The sequence below is a fragment of the Ambystoma mexicanum genome, chromosome 9 (genome assembly GCF_040938575.1).
Source record: "Ambystoma mexicanum isolate Mex_15411 chromosome 9, UKY_AmexF1_1, whole genome shotgun sequence".
NCBI lineage: Eukaryota > Metazoa > Chordata > Amphibia > Caudata > Ambystomatidae > Ambystoma > Ambystoma mexicanum.
In genome coordinates this window covers 1536874849-1536896192 of record NC_090931.1, presented here as the reverse complement: position 1 = coordinate 1536896192, position 21344 = coordinate 1536874849, and the positions used below count along the sequence as shown (strand labels likewise).

At 45.8% G+C, this 21344-nt stretch overlaps 1 protein-coding gene across 2 annotated transcripts in view; it reads right to left on the bottom strand.

Moving 5' to 3' along the window:
• Positions 1-21344, bottom strand: part of LOC138489466 (zinc finger protein 436-like) — a 235340-nt gene that overhangs the window by 95250 nt on the left and 118746 nt on the right. For both annotated transcript variants that reach the window (XM_069617194.1, XM_069617193.1), the window contains one exon: positions 4999-5130. In XM_069617194.1, the coding sequence (XP_069473295.1) occupies positions 4999-5130 (132 nt within the window). The remainder of the gene's footprint in view (positions 1-4998; positions 5131-21344) is intronic.

The following is a 21344-nucleotide window of genomic DNA, read 5'->3' as shown; positions in this document are numbered from 1 at the left end:
CAACAGTAAAGACTATCATAACCAGAAGGGCCTTAGGAAGAGGCGAAGAACGGTCAAAGTGGTCATACAGGGATCTTGTAAAATCCTCTGTACCGTCGAAAGTCTTTGACCGAGTGAGAATTGTGAAAGCTGAAAGAAATTAATCCCGCTTGGTGAAATGAGCGTGTGGAAAGTGTGTTACGAAGGTTGGCAAGAGTGAACCCAATTTGAGGGAAGTTCACACTACATTGTTTTAAAAGACATTAAGATTCGTGAAAGCAAGAAGCTTTGCAAGACGAGGAGAAGGGAAGCATCCTCTTTGTCATTTGGTCCGAGCCTGGCCAGGGGTGGACCGTTAACACCCAAAGTTCACTGAGAAAGAAACTGTCTTGTTAAGTTGTTGAATATGACTTCTGAGGGGTCTGCGCCCAGAAGAGGGGGACCAAGGGGTGAAGCCATCACCCAAAGTGTTCATAGAACAAGAACTTGGTGTTTGTTTGTTGAGAGCATCAGGCCTCGAAGGCAAGAGATTTTCCCATCGAAGAACCCGATAGCTAATACAGAACTGTCGGCTCGTGCTGTGAAGGCTTGAGCGTGTGCTGTGCTCCAAGTCCCACCTCATCCCGTGCTAGAAACGTGGGGATGGGAGACCTTGAGGAAATCACATCCTGACTTATTTTGAATATCCTATCCCACACTCATTCTGTAATTAGTTCTAAGTAATTGGCAATAGATTTTAAAGAAAATATAGGCCTTTTATTTTGACAAGACGCCACAGGGACTGCCTTATTTTTCATTTTAGGGTCGATGCTTGCTCCCATCTTAGATTTAAGTTTACCTTAGGTGTTTTTCCACCCTGCATTTACAGTTTAATAAACACCCTTGAACTGTGATCACTTGTGTCCGTCTTTACTGTTGTCACCATAAATTCCTTACAGTACAAACACCTTAAAGGTGGCAACCTTTACGGTGAAGTGGAAGACTACCAACAAGCCCAGTCTGTGGTGTGGCAGAGAAGACAGTGGGCCCCTTCCTGCTCCTCTGCGAGGGGTCCAAAGACTTAAGATCTTACTATTTGTTGCCTTTGTTTACCACAAAGAGTCAGGACTATTAATAGTGCGTTGGATTTGTGCAAGACCACTAATGATTTAAATGTTTTATTTTTTTGTATTTTTTTGTATCCAGATTCCTACTTTGGGCATGTTAAGAAGGTCTCGATGCGCTAATCTGGTTTCAACCTGATTCTATCTGATGAAATTATAATGGGAGTAGTTTTTATTATATTCAAATGGTATTTAAAATTGTATATTTTTATCAAATGCTTTAATCCTTTTATGTTAAAAATTGCAAATATGGCTATGTTTCATCATCATACGTTATTAATAATTCCTCTTTTAAAATATATGAAAGAACTATAAACTTCCTTTCAAACATGTTTTTTTGCGCATACTAATGGGTGTCATTTTCAGCAGCGCATGCTGGGGATACAAGTCAGGGTGGAATTGCCTAGGGCATGAGGTTACACCATTACCCCATCCCCACCAAACCACCCCCGTTATCCACTGCACCTAGCATGCATCATGGTCCAGCATCCACTATTCTCCCGTAACGTGACTAATGGCCAGTGCTCATGGCTTGCAGCCATGGGCAGTCACCACAATCCATCACCCATGGGCTTCAGCCAATGCCGCATGCCCCAATAAGCAAATCAGAGTAGACATTTGTCCTTGGCGAGGGCCATGCCCACTGCCCAGGCACCCAAGTTATATCACTATTTTTTGTACATACATTTTGACGCTTTGGAAAAAATACAACACAGAACAGATTTGCAAAAGCATGCTTCCAGGTCCTTGCTGATGCTCTTCGAGAACATGTGCTGATGTCCTGTCCAGCACTTCGGTTGTAGCCGCAATAAGAATTTGTTTTCCTATTCAAGGCTATCCCGATTTCGAAAACCTTTACCACATAGCCAGTCCCTGGTGGCCATGGTCAGTGGCCAGATGGTCTGGGGGGCCATGCCCCGGACAATCTGACCGCTAACCATGGCCTCAGGTTATGTCACCAAAAGTATATCACTATTATCTGTACCTACATTATGACACTTTCCAAAAAATAAAACACGCACACATTTTCAAAACCATGCTTTCGGGACCCTGCCAATGCTCCTCGCACAAGTTTGCTGAAAATCCATCCGTGTTTTGTTTTATTTTTTTTAAGTGTCAAAATGTAGGTACAAAAAAAGTGATATAACATAGCCCCCCACTTGACAGAATACCTCCAGTCTTTGCACAAACATTCAAGGTCGGGTCTATAATCTTTTTGCAAACCTTTGTGCAGAATCGTCAAATGGCACCAAAGTTATAAGTCATCTAAAAATATTGGGACCCCCCTCCTCTAATTTTGCCCCCTCTTGACAAAGTCCCACCAAACTTTGCAAAAAACATTCAAAGTTGGGTCTAAAATCTTTTTGCAAACTTGTACGCAAATTCCTCAAACGGCACTAAATTCATAAGCCGTTCAAACATTTTGGAACCTTCCCTCTAATTTTGCCCCCTCTTGGCGAATCAGCACCAAACTTTGAAAAAGCATTTGAAATTGGGTCTACAATTAGATTTTTCATGCAGTTTCATTGAATGTGCAAAAGTTATAAGCCATCCAAAACCTGATCTTCACTGACCCTGTAATGCAACAATATGCATGTATCCATGAACTTTTGGCAAGTTCACGAACATCATAACAATGTCCCGAACATCTGAAATGTTCGTGGCCATCAGAGAAGAGAACATACCAGATTTTTGGCTTTTTCTAGCCATATTCCATCCTCATCACCAGTCCCCTACCTAGAGAATGTTTAACTTTGTTTGACAAGTGTAATGTTATGATTTTTAATTTCATCGCCCGCGGACTACGGGTGCAGTTCACGAATCCAACCTAGCGTCCGTTTCAAATGTTTTGACGCATCTCCTGGTTTTAATTGACCAATCAGCAGGAATATACGATGTCCGTGAATGTTACACGGCTCCCTGATTGGCCCAAAGGTGTCCACGGACACCAAATTAGGAAGTGAGTCTGCAGAAGGCACACAGATATCACTAAATGTTTTGACTTACATTTTAGATAGATTAACACCAAATTCAAATTTACAAAAGCACGCTTTCAGGACCGGGATGCTGCTCCTTAAGCAAGTTTGGTGCAAATTTGTCCCGCAGTTTGGGTTGTGGCCATGAGCAACAATTGTTTCCATTCATGGCTATCCGGATTTCAAATGTTTTGGTACCCCATCTTTTGCCCCCCCCGCCCCCTAACGACACTGCACGAAACTTTGCAAAAGTATTCAGAGGTGGACATATACTTTTTTAGCAAAGTTTTGTGCAAATTTACAAGCCGCCCAAAAACTGCTCTTCCTATGGGTCGAGCAACTTAATCCTAACTACAGGAGTTGGTACTCCTTTATCGACTTGGGAAGGATGAAACTTGCCAGAATTCAAACCTGCGACCTGCAGATAACACCCAGCCCGCAGCAGTGAGTGCTAACACCACTATCTTATCGGATAGACTATAGCTCTGTGCAAACAACATAGTTATTGCACTGATAATCCACAGACATCCAGAAAACTATCGGGGGCTCATGATAGACCCAGTGCAGTACAGGTAAGCCATCCATGTAATGATAGATGACCAGTTGGAGGAAAGGGAGGGTGAAGAGAGCGATCATTAATTCATGGTTAAACATATCCCTTTGTCATCCCTTACAGCTCCCAAGTCGTGGTACCGGAGTTCTGATCTTCGGGGGTGCAGTCTTATAAATCACTCCTTCCTGGATAACAGCCTTTCCCCATCCTGATAGTATACACAGTCGAGAGTTGTTCTTATTTCCGTTTGTGTGGCCCTCTTTCCTGTTTCCCGAGAGACAGTGACCTCTAACAAAGCCTCCAGCTGACAGTTCTAAACCATGGAGGCTCTTTTCTAAAATTACCAAACCTGAAGGACGCTTTATAAAAGGTATCAAACAAACTTGGAGGGTGGATTATGAAGGTATTAGACATGGATGGTGTGCTATAATACGGCCAAACCTGGAGAGTGATTAAATCTTCCTGTTATGAGGATAGATTCTGACTCGAGACATGCCACAAATCAACTGCGCCTGCAGCATGGTGAGAAAAGATCGTCAACTGAGCAAGACCAGAAATGTCTTCTTGCAGGACCAGATTCAACATTTTTGCAAAGGAGTCCCTTCCCTTTTTCACAAAGAAGCTCTCTGGGCCACTGATAACTGACCCGGCTCTGGGTCCAGGCTCCTTCCTCCCAATTTCTCTCCACAAAGACCAATAAAAATTGAAGTTGGATCTTCATCTTTCCTCAAATAAATCAGAAAGAGCAAGTAAACAAATATTCAGGGTTGCAGAAAGTAATGATTGGTGTTTTATCCAATGAAAAATACATGTTTAAATCAACACCAGCTTCAGTAATTAAATATTAATTATAAACGTTTTCAGTTTTACTTTTCACAATGCAGTATTTGAAATATTCATCTAGAAATATTACAGGAATCTATTGCTGTTAATTCCACGCAAATAACCTTGCTCATATGTGGTTCATTAATTTCTTGTAGATCATTGTAGGGTCACGATATCGTACCTTGACTTCAACTGCTGCCCTCATTCTTGGGAGAGGTCTTCACAGGAATAGTCTGTGGTCACCAGTGCACAGAAGACTCCCATGATCTCGAAAGAGCACCTACATAACCACCCTAATCCTTTCTGTGATCCTAAATAGTGATGCCTCCCCTAATAAAACGTTATTGCATGAAACCCACAGCTACACACAAGCCTTGCTAATGGTGTTAAACAGCACAGGAGAGTAAGTCACAATGATAAACACATTCCTGGTGAAATTCCGAGAATTCCATGATTTAACATTATTTGTGATGTAGAATATATCATCTTTTCTTAGACATTGGCTCAGGGAGTTGCAGGGCCTTGTAATGCATTTTGAATAGGAGCAGCATATGTACCGTACCTTCTCCTTCCCCCGAGTTGAGACACTCTTGCTTGATCTTTCTTCCTTCTGTAGCTGGAGGGTGGATAAAGTGTAAGGTGTCCTCTCTCTTCACACTCAATGACCCTTCGGAATCTGTGATCGTCTCACCTGCTGTATAAAGCAAATATCTGTGATTTCCAGCCTCTGCTCAGGAATTTACTTTTAGACCCTGGTAGCACCTCAGCCCTCATCCTACTTTTTCTGGGGGTTAGAATAAGAGCTGTTCAGAGTAAATATCTGCAAGGGAGCATGCGCCAGCAGAAAAACAAAGACATGACTTCTATGGCCATGGCATAATAATGTGCCAGCCCCTATCACTTTCTAAGGACTCCCCCAAAATAAAGGCTCGACACTGTCTCTAGACAACCCCTGCCTATCTTCCCATCTCCATGTGTGTCTGGTGCTTCCATTCCTCTCCGTCTGAGTCCTTTCCTTCCTCTCTCTGCATCTTCCCGCTGCTCCTACAACAATTATTGTTTCCCTCTGCCTCTTAATATCCCTCCCAACCTCATTCTGCCTCTTCTTCCATACCATGTTACCCGTCTGTTTCCTCCAGTGTTCTGTCCGCTACACCCATTGTATATTTAAACATATAATACAATCACGCAGCTACACCCAAAGGGGACTTTAAAAAAATGTCAATGAAAATAAAAGTTTCGATGTAGTGAGCTAGGGCTGTAAAAAGAAAAGAAATTAAAAAAGCAAAAATAAAGATAAAATGAGGACAATATGAACCAATTATTTAAGCAGAGTAGCAGCAGTACAGCAAAGAAAAAAAGCCAGCCTAATACAAAGGATCAAAGATCTTTACAACGAAACGAAACAGAGCCCAAAAGCAGTCGGCTCAACACAGGCAGACTAGTGTCCTCTTTCCCTCCATCCTTCCTTCCATTCTCTTATCTACTCCCCCCGCCCCAGCTTCGCCTTATTTAAATCTGCCTTTACCATCTTCCTTGTGTTCTTCATACTCTAAATACATTATATACAAAAGCATCAAAATAACCTATGTGCTACACACTTAACACAAGACAAAGGTACCCCTCCATCTTCCACATTCTCACTCACCCATCCTCCCCAGTTCCATCAATGCACTGCTGTCTTCCCCATCGCCGATCATGGCTGCACATACACCACTTAAGACAAACTGACCTTCCACCAACTCCACACTGTACACTCACACCCAACAACCTCACTGAACCTTTCACCACACCTGTGGAAGTCATCACCCTTAGCCATCACAGAGCAGTCATAGTAAACAGTATCTTTACCTCCCTATTAACCCTACCCACCAGATACGCCTCACTAGCCACACTCTGGAATGGTCACAATAACAAGCCACACCAGACCACTCTGATGCCGAAGAACGTGATCTCACGGACACAGACACACACACACACACTCGGACACACACACACACACACGCACGGACATACACACATGCACAAACACACGCACGCACACACACACACTTTCTGCTCTCTTCTTCACTGCCCTCATAACCCCCCCACTCCCCTCCCACACACACACGATCAATCAGAGATGATTGATGACATTCCACAAGACATATAACAAACCAGTAGTGCCCATGCCGAGACCACCAAGTGTCCAACCCAAGGCATGCGACAAACCAGTAGTGTTCATGCTATGGTAAAAAGAGACCACCATGTGTCCAACCCAAAACATGCAACAAACCAGTAGTGACCATGCCAGGGTGGGAATAGAGACCACCAAGTGTCCAAGACATGTGACAAACCATATGCAACCATGCCATGGCGAGAAGAGAGACCACTGTGAGAAACCTGAAGGTGTCTCACTTACTAGTCCCCAGGGATCGGTCATCCAGGTGGCCAGGACACAGCCATCGCTATTGTATCCAGTTCCTGGGGGTGGACAAGTGAGGGAGGATCACCTGGATGGGGGGTCCTCGGGGAGTGGAAGTGGGACACTAACGGGTGAGACGCGGTATCCCCGTTTCATTATACCTTTTCCCCATCCTAAACTGTAGGATACTCGAACACTCTACCCCTGCATTTTCCGACACAAACACTTCCATAAATCACGAAAGACAACGAGCAAACACCAAAGCCATTTTCTCGACATGTTCCAATGCCAGTGTCAGGCAAAGTCTGGCAATTGACGAGAATCCCACACACCCACCGTCCTTTCCCTTCCCCACAGGGATAAAAGGTGGAGCGCGAGAGTACAATACAAGCAAGGCAGACCGCACGATAAGAGAGCTAACTCAGCACGGCAGTTCAAGAGGAGAAAGACGGCGCAAATTGAGAGGGTGCCAAGGAGAGAAGTGACCTTGCCCTTTCCGACCAAGGCCCATGAAACCTCTGTAGAAGGAATCGTAAGACCGTGAATAATAGCCAGCGTGTGTTGCATCAGTTGTCTACGGTACACAGGGTGCTCCTCCGCTGACAATCAAGCCAGGGAGAGACGCTTGGCCCCATGGTACCAGCCTGGACTCCACAGTCAAGAAAAGCCAAGCGGTTCATCACAGCCGGTGAGTTGAGCGGAGAGCCGATAAGAAACCGAACTGTGTTGAACGAAAGTAGCAAGCAGCTGATTTAAGTACAAAGAACTGTTGATACGCAAGGGGAAAGCCAGCATAGAAGAGTCAAGCACCTCGCAGGTGTTTACTCTGGAAATTCTGGGCGATTACCCTGTTGTTGAACTACCGTAACCAGAAGACCTTGGGAGAAAGGCAAGAAGGGGGTCAAAGTGGTCATACAGGGGTCTAGTAAAATCCTCAGTACAGTTGAAAGCCTTTGGCCGACAGATGATTGTGAAGCTAAGGGAAGCGAATCCCACATTGTAAAGTTGGAAAGAGTGAACCCCACTGAGGGATGCTGATAAAAGGGGGTAAAGTCTGAAGTCCCAATGAATAGTGTGTTGACAAGAGTGAAACCGGCAGAGGGATGTCCACAGTGAACTGTTCAAAAAGACATTAAAGGAATGGTTTGCCTAAAATGTTTATTTCAAAAATAGATAGGCAATATTTAAAAAAATATACTCGCACTTTTTTTTAAAATTCCTATGTAAAATTTTGAGCTATTCAAGCTCAAAATTTGCAAAAGCAAAGCACATGGGCGCATCCATTTTGTGAAATGGATGCCCGCCTGTGCTGGCTTTTGCTTTTGCGGCACTAATGAAGGGAAAGCCAGCCAGCTGTAGTAAACAAAAGCTACCACTGGGTGGCTTTTCCTTCATTGGTGCTGTACGCGGAGGACGGGGACCGGAGACTACAGGCAGAAAAGCTGCAGCTGCATCTCGTTAAGTACTAATTTTTTAATAAAAATAAACACTAGCTGCGTTTTTTTTCTAGGTTTTCCGGGCTGGAGGAGCCAAATGCCAAATTTCACAAAATATTATCGCACCCACACCATATTTTGCATACATATCATAAGCCGGCGTTCCCCCAGGCGGTGCACTTTGGCCATATTCCAAGGACTGTCTACCGCAGCTGAAAAGCCGCGCTAAAGTGGGCAGTACTCCAGGCATGTTTCTTTAACCTTCCCCTTTGGTTAGCCACTTTTACCTGGACGTTTGAGTTTGCAAAATCAACACTCTACCAAAAATCAGGTTTCTCTTTGAATCAGGGAATGACTCACCTGATAAAACAAGTCGCCTGTTCTAACGCAACCTCTCCCAACGTCGTGTCTGCACTCCTCTGGCTTCTGCCTCGTCTCGGGACCCTCGCCTCCTTTGCCCTCTGGCCCGGTACGTCGATCAGGCATCAGATGTGTGCAGATCTGCGGAAGGAAACTCTCCTCACTTCTACAGGGCGCCCCGTACAGTTCTTGATCCCGACTCGACCGTCCCGTCCTCGCCGTTCTTCCGCCTTTACTCCATTACAACGTATACGATGGGGCAAGTGGGGGAGGGTCCCTATTCGGGCGCCATCTTGAAAGGGGCCCCTAGGGGTCCCTCGTGCTATGGAAACAAGGCAATAACCATACACGAAAAGATGCGCCAGACACGAGGTTCAAATTCCCAATGCTAGGGTTTATTGCAAGCAAAAAATAGTATCAATTGGCCAATTCTGATCTCACGCCCCGCGACGTGAGTTTCCTAGACCTCGAGGGACGCAAGACAGCGAATTACGTACATCAGTTACATATATACAAAATGCATATCATACAATCAGCAAAGTCATGTTCAACACCCCTCTTCATTAAGTTCCTTTGAACTCGGGATGACGATGGACATATCCGACGAGTATGACGATTATGACATTTTCGATGTCTATTCTAGTAACAATGTGCAATTAGAAAGTGCGGAGGCATCTTTTAGTTGTTGAACAGAACATGGTGGTTCTGTTCTTGGAAGCAAGCTGCACACGGGGGAAGAGCCACATTCCAAGCTTTGCTATCTATGAGGTACTATTCGTGTCCTGGGAGCGACATGTTCTAAGGGGTTTGCGAAGGGGGGCCGTAAGAAGAGCATAATTCAAGCCTTTAGCTGTTTTATTCTAACACATTCTACCATCGTACGAGACTGGCTGGCAGCTGTGAAGTGATTAAATGCCCTGCAGCTCTCTCCCAAGGCTACAGAGAGGGAGCGTGGGCATTCCTCTCTGGGCTACTTATGAGGAGTTTCAACAAGCTCTTCAGTCCCGCGACCTTGTCCTTTGGTATTCAGACAACAATGTTAACAGTTGAGCAGAGTAAGCAGAATCCACAAGAATTGCAAGCTGCAAAGCAGTTTTCAGACAGAAAGCAATGAGCAATGGTTAACAAGCAAAATGGCGATTCTTGCTACGTTTAAAATGGCCGCTCGTTGGTCAAGCATAGCAGTTTATATTTCTATAATTCGGTGTATAAGACGGTTGGCCCACGGCCATCAAGTTACGTCTATCATTCAAATGAAGGGTATTCATTTTTCCAGATTGACAAACCCTCCTTTTGGCCGTATGCAAACGTCTTATTTATTCATTGTATCCTCCTCCAATGAGGATAAGTCTGGGGTATCTATGTCTGAATCATCTTCATCATTAATGTTTATCGCCATGAATTGTTTTACTGTTTTTGTTTCCTCAGTGTCTGTTATTTCGGCCATGCGTTTGTTTTCCTCTCGACACCATGTGCATACATCCCTTAGTACATCCATCAGTTATTTCAGTGCAGACTATTGGTAAGCATTGTATGCAACAGCAGAATGTTATGAATATCCCAAGTACCATCATTAGTATCGAAATTAACTTCCATCCCCAAGACCGCAATAATCCCCAAAACCAGGATCCTATCTCCCAACCCCCTTCTTCAGTAGAGAGTGTGGAACTTATGACATGTAATTTCTGGATCGCTTTAAATATCGTAGGGGAGTAGTCATCTATATACACACAGCATGCAGTTTTTTCGAGTTTCACTTCACGCTTGCGCTTTGTTTCAACTTTCACTTCTCGCTCAGGCTGATGCTGTGGCACTGGACTGGCAACAGTTTCCGAGACCGTTTCCTTTCTCTGGTCGTCGGAAGTTGTCAGCAGTCCTGGGAATCTTTTGGCATGTGTCGCGTGGATCCATGCTTTTCGTCCGTCTACCCGGATGGCCGTCTGTGTTGCCAAAAGTACTTGATAGGGGCCGCGCCACCTGGGTGCTAATGCTGTCTTTCGTTCGAAATTTTTAATCAAGACCCAGCTCCCAGGCTCCAGCGAGTGCCCCGGTCGCACTGGTAATGCCTCCTGCACCTGCTGATGAATCAAACACAACTTTTGCATTAAAAGCCCACAATAAGTGCTTAACATAGGATGCTCGACTTCACACAATCTTTTGGGCTGCGGTGCGCACCACACATTTGCTGGTCTCCCCATTATAATATCATAGGGGGAGAGCCCAGTCTTAGCCTGCACAGATGTACGCATACACAACAGCGCTAGGGGGTAATGCAGCCACCCAACTCAACTTGCTCCCAGTGCAGATTTTTGCTATCTTTGACTTCAAGATTCCGTTATGTCTCTCCACAAGCCCGGCAGAACTGGGATGCCTGGAACTGTGGAATCTTTTCTCTATCTGCAGACCTGCACAGATCTGTAGCACTACTGCACCCACAAAGTGGGGGCCGTTGTCTGACCATAGGACACGGGGCAAACCAAACCGGGAGAAATATTCTTTTAACATTACTTTTGCTGTGGACATGGCAGTACAGTCTTTTAAAGGATATGCCTCCACCCACTTGCTGAATGCACAAATTACCACTAACACATTTGTAGTTCTGGCACCTTTCCATTTCTATGAATTCAAAATGGACCACCTCAAATGGCATAGAGGGTGGGCCGAAACTACCTGCTGGAGTCACGGTTCCCTTCCCTACATTGTGTTGCAGGCACGTAATACAATTCTGCACTAGTCTTTCTGCATTCTTTTTTATGTGCTCATTCTTCCATACTGTGGATAAATGCTGTATCATCTTCTTCGCGCAAATGTGGGTAGGGCAATGCGCCATTATAACCATTGCAGTTACGTAACAATTTGACAACATCCAGTTCTTGGTTTCCTTGTCCACCCAACATCCTTCCAAATCTAACTCAGCAGAGCCCTCAGCCCACCCCTGAATCTCTTCGGTTGTGGCCTCAGCCTGCATTGCTTTGACTGTGGCAACTCCATTCTCTATCATACAAGGTACTTCCTCAGTCTGTACTGTCATCATTTTATTCCCCAAATCTGTGGCTGTTTGCTTCGCAATCCTGTCTGCAAATGCGTTTCCCTCTCCCACTCTACATGTTACTTTCTTATGCGCCTCGCACTTCACTATAGCTAGGCGCTTTGGAAACGTGAGTGCAGACAACAATCGCACAATCAAAGGGCCATGCTGAATCCTGGCCCCATGTAATGTCAAGAAACCCCTCTCAGCCCAAAGTCGGCCAAAGTTGTGAACTACGCCAAAGGCGTACTGGCTGTCAGTATAAATATTCACGTTCAAATTCTCAGAGAGTTCACAGGCTCGGGTCAGTGCTATTATTTCTGCGGCTTGCGCCGAATTGTAGGGGATTCTTCTGCTTTCTACAACACTCTTTAAGGTAGTAATTGCATATGCGGCCGTTGATGTGCCATCAGGTAATTTAAAACAAGAGCCATCACAAAATAACTCCCCATCTGGCTCCTTCTGTGGGATATCGCTCAAATCAATCCTTCCCTTTGTTTCTTCTTCAGTGACCATTAAACAATCATGGGGTGGTGATTCGTTGTCACCAATTTCTGCTATGGGATTCAATGCGCTACACCTCATAATTTGGATGTGGGGTGCAAACAAGATGAGCTCATATCTTGTCAGTCTAGCTGAGGTGAGGTGTTGCGTCTGCGTCCTATTTAATAGAACGTCTATAGCATGTGGCACCATCAGAATTAAAGTGTGCCCCAATACCATTCCTTCCGTTTGTTTCACTGACGCAGCAGCCGTGCGAAAGATCGCAAACATCGTGGTAGTGCGCGCGCTACAGGGTCCAACGCGCAAGAAAAATAGCTGCACGGCCTATTTCTTCCAACTTGTTCCTGGGTCAAAACCGCCAATGCACATCCTTCACTCTCACTCACAAATAGTCTGAAGATCTTTTTATAGTTAGGAGTGCCTAAAACTGGCGCAGCACACAATGCAGCTTTCAATTGCTCAAACGCTTTCTGACATTCCTCATCCCACTGTAAAGGCATCTCTGCATCCTTTTTTGTCAACTTTATCATCGGCTTCACAATCAACGCAAAATTACTGATCCAATGCCGACAATAAGAGGCCATGCCTATTACAGCTCTAACTCCTTTTTGAGTTTTTGGAATAGGCATACTAGAAATACTCTCTATGCGTTCTGGTGTTAATCTTCTCCTTTCTTTCGAAAGTAGGTAACCCAAATAAGACACCTCCTTCTGATTATACTGGAGTTTCTTCAAACTTGCCTTGTGACCATGGGTCGCTAAGTGTGTCAATAGTAATACAGTACTTTCTTTGCAGATCTCTTTCGTGTCAGCAGCTAATAATAAGTCATCTATGTACTGCAAGAGTACGCAACCTTCGGGTAATTCTAACATGTCTAGCTGCTCTTTTAGCACTCTGCTGTAAATGCTCGGCCTTTCTGTGTATCCTTGTGGAATGCGTGTGAATGTGAATGATCGACCTCCTAGAGTGAACGCGAACAGATATCTACTGCTTTTATCCACTGGAATGCTAAAGAACGCGTTTTTCAAATCAACTACACTAAATTATTCTGCAGTGGCTTGTATCATTTTCAGTATTGTTGTGACATCTGGGACCAAAGGGAATTGTGGGTCTACCACTTTGTTTAATGCGCGCAGATCAATTATGAAACCATAGGGTACCTCATTGCCTCCTTTCTTGTAAACTGGAAGAATCGGGCTGTTGCACGTGCTACCTGCAATTTCCTCAACCACCCCCAATCTCACCAGGTCAGTAACAATGCTTTTCAATCCCTTCTCACCTTCAACAGAAATGTTATACTGGGGAATTCGTGGTAGTATGACACCTTCTTTCAAAGTTATTTTTGCTGGCTCTATTTTCAAGCATCCTACATCGTTATCATGCATTGCCCACAGACAGGTTGGTACTCTACTTAGCTCTTCTGACAACTCTTTTGACATAAATTCCGTCACCGGTGCATCGTGAGGCCACATCGTGAGGAACACCCAGTCTGCCGTACAATGTATGACTGCCCCCAATTTTCTCAACAAATTTAATCCTAGCAAGTTCTCTGCACAATTTTCTGTCAAAAGAAATGGACACTGTTCCGTAAATGGTCCTATTGTAATTGGGACAGCTTCGGACATGGGGTTAATTACTGGTGTACCTGCGAATCCTACAGAAACATTCTTCTGCCCCGACAGTGGTATCTCCGGAACCAAGTGGTGGTCTATCGAGCACTTCTGTGCCCCTGTATCTACAAGGAAACGGTGCTCCTTATTCCTGACTCTCATTTCTACGTAGGGTCCTCTCTGATTCACGGGAATAGACACTGGTTCCGACCTCTGCCGTGGGCTGTCCTATCGTGAAAATAACACATCGTCCGATGTGTAGTCACCGCTACTGCTATAATACGTGTTTGGTTGTGTATCAAAAATATTCCCATTTCCCCCTCGATGTCCTCCACTCTGATCATTTCTCTGTTGGCCCTGCCCGCCCTGATTTTGGTTTGAAACACTTTGGTTCAATGCCTGGTTCTGTTGCGCTTGGTTTTGACCATAGGATTGGGTTTGAGTCCCTCCATTGGTATATCCCTGCTGCTGCTGCATGTTATTTCTGCTTGGGCCGTTTGACCCCTGATGTCCTCTATGAGGCCTTCTCTGACCAAACCCACCTCTATTCTGTAGGTGCGGGCATTGCGTTCGCCAGTGACTGTCATGATCTCTGCTTCCAAAAGGTCAGGGTTTTCCCAACTCCCTTGGAAGCAGATCCATAACCCAGGTTCCGAGTGCCAACCAGTCCCAATTGGGACCTTTTGGACCCAGTCCTGGCGCCAGTGGCACCAGGCTCATAAATATCCCCAGTCCCAGCGCTGGAAGCGCCGGGCTCATAATGCTTGGGTGGACTTACCTGCAGCAGACCATGCTGCTTACTTGCCTGCCAGTTGAGCCTCTGATCCTCTTCTGTTTGGAACTACTTTTCCTGTTGGGTGGGGCAGGAGCCACTCCCTAGATTCAGAACACTGGAACTCTTCTGGAAAGCAGGAACTCTTTTCTTACCTAGGCGTGGCTGTGGAAGGAGACACCTAAGCACTACAGGAGGCTATTTAAACCACACCCGATGGATGAATCTTGCTTTGCGTTATTCTGCATCCTCTGCAGCAGAACGCTCATCGTGTCTTCTGCATCTGATCCTGGGCCTAAGGAAAAAGGCTTACCATCCTGAATCCAGTCTTCAGCAACACCTATAAAGACAAGAAAGAACAGGTTAGCATTACGGTCTTCAGTGACAGCTCTTCACTTACCTGGTCCATCGGCTGTCACCAACGCCTCGCGCTGCATTCCGGCATCTGAAAGACAAAGGCTTACCTACTCTTCGTGCGCTCCGGAGGTCTTCACACTGCATTCCGGCATCTGAAAGACAAAAGCTTACCAACTCTTCGCACGCTTCGGAGGCCTTCGGCGCTGCATCCCGCATCTGAAAGACAAAACAAGGTGCGTTTAAAGACATTGGGGAACTTTAATACTCACGTGCCATTACTCCTTTCCACATCTAACCCAGTGGGTATTCCGGCACCCTGCAGCCGCTCCGAACTTGTACCTGCAAAATAAAAAGACAGTTAGAGCGCATCGTGAAGCAGGCAACAAGCGCTTACTTACGTGCTTCCAGGCGCTTCTATTCATCACACGGGCTCCATCTTCAACTCACTTCAGCCCGTCATCCGCCATCGCCGGAACCCTGCAAAACAAGAGACATCATTACTAAAGACATTAGGATTACTCGAAATTTACCGTTCGTGCAGTAAACGACGGACAGCAGTCCTCTGAAGTCAAGAGGCCTGCTCCCCTTATCCAGTGAAGAAACTGGTTACAGCACCCTGCCCCGAGGCAGATGGAGAGCACAGCGTTCACTTACCTAAGGTGAGAGCGTTAACCTTTGGGGTTCTACAGGAGAAGAGAAAGGGAAGAAGAGAGAGACATTCAATAACCCAGTTCCTTAATCCCATATTTTCTATCTGCAGACATCTTACCCTTCGAGTCAGACATACAGTGCACAGAGGTCCAGCCCAAAGAGCCAGCCGTGTGTTACACATCACCTTTGAAGATACGATATACGCCCAGTCAAGACTGGCGCCTCTACGGGAATCAGGTGAGCGTTACAGTGTCCCTCCTCCTTACAATACGCACATTGATTTAATCCCAATGACACCCCATGCATATTATTCAAATTTCCCCTGCCTTGTGCGTTTTCTCTACCTCTATTGTATCCAATGACCTGCTGCAGTAACACCCCCACTATCGTTTGTATCGCTTCTTTTCTCATCTCCAATGGGTACCCATTACATATTTCACTTACTTCCTTTACTGACGTTCTTTTGTTCGACATCCATCGCATTGTTTCCCCTACCCATACCTGCAATCTTTGTTTATCACCTATTTGTCCCGGTACTGGCAAATGCTTTGTACCACCTGGAAAAACTCTCGGCCATGATTTTTTCATATTGAACCTTGACGCCTCCTTCCTACCTTTCTTAATAAACTCTCTACTATACTCAGGTGTAGCAAACATCTCAGCATATCTGTCTTCCATTTCATTTTTTACTTCAATGAGTTTGTGCACATGTTTTCTTACATCCTCATCTCTTTGCTCACTGCGTGCTAACTTATTCAAATCTAACAATCGCTGTGGCAGTAAATTCCTGAGTCTCTTTTTCCATTCCCCCACCAAAATTTCCCCCATGCATTCCAAAACTACCTGTCTCTCGTTGCTTCTTCGGTACCCATATAATGAGGCCAATGCTGCCGTCTCATCATTTCCTTCTATGTACATTTCTGCCTCTCGCCGTAATTCAATCTTTCTTTCTTTCTTTGCTGATCGCGCTTCGAGTTACCCATCCAAATCCTGTTCCTTCAGCCCCGCCTCTCGCCTCCCCGGTCTCAATTTCGACTCCGGGAGGGGCGGATGGTGCTGAATCTGTCTCTGGAGTGGGAGGTGCGGATGGGACAAGTGACACAGGTGGCATCTGTGAAGGGCCTTCCTGGATGCTGGGAAATTGTGTGTCCGCGGTCTGCACTTGTGGGAGTGCTCGCGCTGTGGGCGGGGCTTGGGTTAACGCTTTCGTGAGGGGAAGTGCTTGGGCTACGGGAGGGGGTATGAGAGCTACTGGTTGGGCCTGCGCAGTCACTGCTGGCGTGTTTGGTTTCGATTCTGGTTTTGGGCCTCAACCCGTGTTAGTTAACAAATGTTCCATTAATTCGTCTGCTATGTGTAGTTCCCGCTGTGGGTATATTCTGTCTATGTTCATCTGGTCACGTCTCCCTTCCCGTCTTAGACTTGCCGTCCACTCCTCCTCTTCTGCTACCTCAAGCTTCGTTTTGTGCCTACGCGCATGCTTCTCTCTACTCCTAAGTCGGAGCATTGCTTCCCTCCTCCAATCTTTGACAGTCTCAAAAGCTGCAGGTCGCGCTTTCTTCCTAATTAGCACCCTTTCTAGGTTATCTATCCTCCCAATCTCAAAATTACCATTAATCGGCCACTGATGGTCGGGTTGCTTTCTAGTTTGCCTATGCCAAATTTCACAAAATATTATCGCACCCACACCATATTTTGCATACATATCATAAGCCGGCGTTCCCCCAGGCGGTGCACTTTGGCCATATTCCAAGGACTGTCAACCGCAGCTGAAAAGCCGCGCTAAAGTGGACAGTACTCCAGGCATGTTTCTTTAACCTTCCCCTTTGGTTAGCCACTTTTACCTGGACGTTTGAGTTTGCAAAATCAACACTCTACCAAAAATCAGGTTTCTCTTTGAATCGGGGAATGACTCACCTGATAAAACAAGTCGCCTGTTCTAATGCAACCTCTCCCAACGTCGTGTCTGCACTCCTCTGTTTTCTGCCTCGTCTCGGGACCCTCGCCTCCTTTGCCCTCTGGCCCGGTACGTCGATCAGGGATCAGATGTGTGCAGATCTGCGGAAGGAATCTCTCCTCACTTCTACAGGGCGCCCCGTACAGTTCTTGATCCCGACTCGACCGTCCCGTCCTCGCCGTTCTTCCGCCTTTACTCCGTTACAACATATACGATGGGGCAAGTGGGGGAGGGTCCCTATTCGGGCGCCATCTTGAAAGGGGCCCCTAGGGGTCCCTCGTGCTATGGAAACAAGGCAATAACCATACACGAAAAGATGCGCCAGCCACGAGGTTCAAATTCCCAATGCTAGGGTTTATTGCAAGCAAAAAATAGTATCAATTGGCCAATTCTGATCTCACGCCCCGTGACATGAGTTTCCTAGACCTCGAGGGACGCAAGAGAGCGAATTAAGTACATCAGTTACATATATACAAAATGCATATCATACAATCAGCAAAGTCATGTTCAACACCCCAATTCATTAAGTTTTTTTGAACTCGGGATGACAATGGACATATCTGACGAGTATGACGATTGTTACTAGAATAGACATCGAAAATGTCATAATGTGCAATTAGAAAGTGCGGAGGCATCTTTTAGTTGTTGAACAGAACACGGTGGTTCTGTTCTTGGAAGCAAGCTGCACACGGGGGAAGAGCCACATTCCAAGCTTTGCTATCTATGAGGTACTATTCGTGTCCTGGGAGCCGACACGTTCTAAAGGGTTTTGCGAAGGGGGGCCGTAGGAAGAGCATAATTCAAGCCTTTAGCTGTTTTATTCTAACACATTCTACCATCATACGAGACTGGCTGGCAGCTGTGAAGTGATTAAATGCCCTACAGATCTCTCCCAAGGCTACAGAGAGGGAGCGTGGGCATTCCTCTCTGGGCTACTCATGAGGAGTTTCAACAAGCTCTTCAGTCCCGCGACCTTGTCCTTTCGTATTCAGTCAACAATGTTAACAGTTGAGCAGAGTAAGCAGAATCCACAAGAATTGCAAGCTGCAAAGCAGTTTTCAGACAGAAAGCAATGAGCAATGGTTAACAAGCAAAATGGCGATTCTTGCTACGTTTAAAATGGCCGCTCGTTGGTCAAGCATAGCAGTTTATATTTCTATAATTCGGTGCATAAAACGGTTGGCCCACGGCCATCAAGTTACATCTACAGTTCAAATGAAGGGTATTCTTTTTTCCAGATTGACAGCTTATCCCGATCACTACAATGAACAATATAAAGTTCTACTTCTACTCATAACCCATAAACAAAACAAAACTGTTCTAAAAGGTCCTTGTGGGGCTAGGAGAATGGCCCCCTACTCCAAGCTTGTTCCCCAATGTTTCTTATAGTTTTCAGCAAACACTTTGTAATTCCTTTACAGAGGTTTTCACAGATTTTACTTTCTTCATATTCTGCCTCCAATGGGACGACGAAGATGCTCCCTGCGTTCTTCTCGACACTCCAGCGCGACAACTTTGAGGAGTTGGCTAGGGATTCTGGTTCCAAGTGGGTCACTATTTTCTTGGTTTCTACACATTTACAATCTCAAGTATTCTTACAAGATGTTGCCAAGTTACTTTAAAAAAGGAGAATTAAAAGCTTTTCAAAAGCGCAGACAAAGACAATGGTTTTCTTCTTATTTTAGAAGGGAGTGTTGACCCCGTGGACTGAAAGGACTGGACTCTTGGCAGAATGTGGTGTCATAAGTTTGGGATAGCCTTTTGATAGAGGGTGATTCGTTTTTGCTTGGAAGACCAGCCCTAGATGATTCTGGGGTGTGCGCAGGAGGGCTTCTATTACCCACATGTTTTGGGCTGTTACGTCTTTGTCAACGATTGTCCTCGAAAGTCCCCTTAAGAACTCTGTTCTTGCCAATAATTCTCCCAAATACCCCTGGACGGGCTTCTATTTGTTCAGTGGAGTTCGAGAAGATGACCCCACGAATTACGTTTCAGGGGAGTTGAGACTGGAGTTTTAAAGACAGACTATTCAAAACCGCTCTGGGGAGTGTTCTCTCTCTGTTAGTTATCCGTTCTTAAAACTTGTTTGCTTAGTTAACAGTTCTTCATACTTGTTGTTGCTTTCCCTCAGCTCCCTCCCGGACTTTAAAACAACTCCCGTTACCTGCTCCTGGTATCGGGAGACTTCACCGGTTCTGACTGGGATCTTGTCATGGTCAATAGGTTTTCTCTCGTTGGGCGCTTGTTTCCTGGGCCCAGTACTGCTGATTGTTCTGATGTTTGTTATGGACTCGACTGTCCCTTCCTTATGGGTCGTTCAGCCATCTTGGCGAAAGGCAGGGGTTAGCAGTCTTGGTGCAGTTGTCGGACCGCATGGTCCACCCACTACAGGTCACGCCACCACAACCCAATCTCTGTCCTTCTGTTAGGCCGGTTTACGGCCGACTGGTACAACGCTTTTGAGTGTCTCAGAAATAACATACGCTTGTTTCTCCTCTTTCTCTGTCTTACTCTTGCCCACCGGTGTGAGGAATTTGTCCATCCGCACGGTGGGTGTGCGCTCACCTGGGGTTTTTATGACATTTTAAAAGAAATAGAATGATGGTAGATCAACCTCTGGAAAATGTGCACACCTTCCCATGCTCATTGCACGACATACATATAAACCCATGTACTCTGGGTGGACACAGCCTACAGGCGCAGTCCGGTCATATTTAGTTGGGATATGCCAGGAGGAGCACATGATGCATCCCCAGAAGGGGGAGGGACAAACCTTCCCCCTGCCATGGCCAATTAACTAACACAGGCTCCATGGATCCGCCATGTCCTTTTGTAGGGCCCTGTAGCTAGTGGCAAGAATTTCTATACTAATCAGAAAGTAATTCAAACAGGCCAACATGGGGCTTGGCTATAGAGACTAACAGAGGAGACAGGAAACCCCAAACAACCTTTCATATGCAACTGTGTTAACCTGATGCCAGCTCCCGTCCTCAGTATCGATTTACAGTGAAATGTCATGTCTGGGACAGTGTGTTCACAGTAGTCATCCCTGCAGGGCACCCCATTCAGAAGGTGCACATATGTGGTTTGACAGACACAGAAATTCTGGTCTTGCCACAGCTTCAAGAGAGACCTGCCGCTTTAATCAGGACCCACAGAGAGCTCCATTAACCAGAGGGACCTTTTGATCTGCAACAGACAGGAGGATGGGTGGGACTTAGAATTATATATTTTCAGCCCTTTACCTTATCTGTTGCAAAACACTCTGGCTATGACATCATGCATACAGGAGATTGTTGGTGGGGACCCAGGATTGGTTCATTAAGGTAGGCTTAACCTACACCAATCCCTGTGGTCAATTTTGCTTTAGAAAAGGGCTGAGCCCCTCTTTTGACAGATCACCTGAAGACTTTGCAAGGAGTAGCAAAGAAAAACTCACCACTGGACCCTGGCTGAAGGTACAGTCTGCCTTACATCTTCTGCCAGTGAAGGAAGGCCAGGACCTACAAAGAGGGAAGCAAGATCCTTCCCCTAAACATCTCCCAGGGAACAGAGGGAGATACCGAATACAGAGGACAATCCAGCAGCTCCAGAACCGGTACCCAGGCAGCACACAGTGTGCCCTGCTAGGCTCTGCAGCAAGCATCCTAGGTGGGAAGTGACAGAGTCCTGAACTCGAAACCAAGGGCAAGGCAGCTTCCTGCAACACACTCCCCAGCTTTGGGCTGTCCGCCTTAAAGGATGACACAAGCCCAGTGAAGAAGCTGGGAGAAGTGCCTCGATGAGCATCTACCGACATCTCCCTTAAAGGACATTTTCGAGGCAGTCG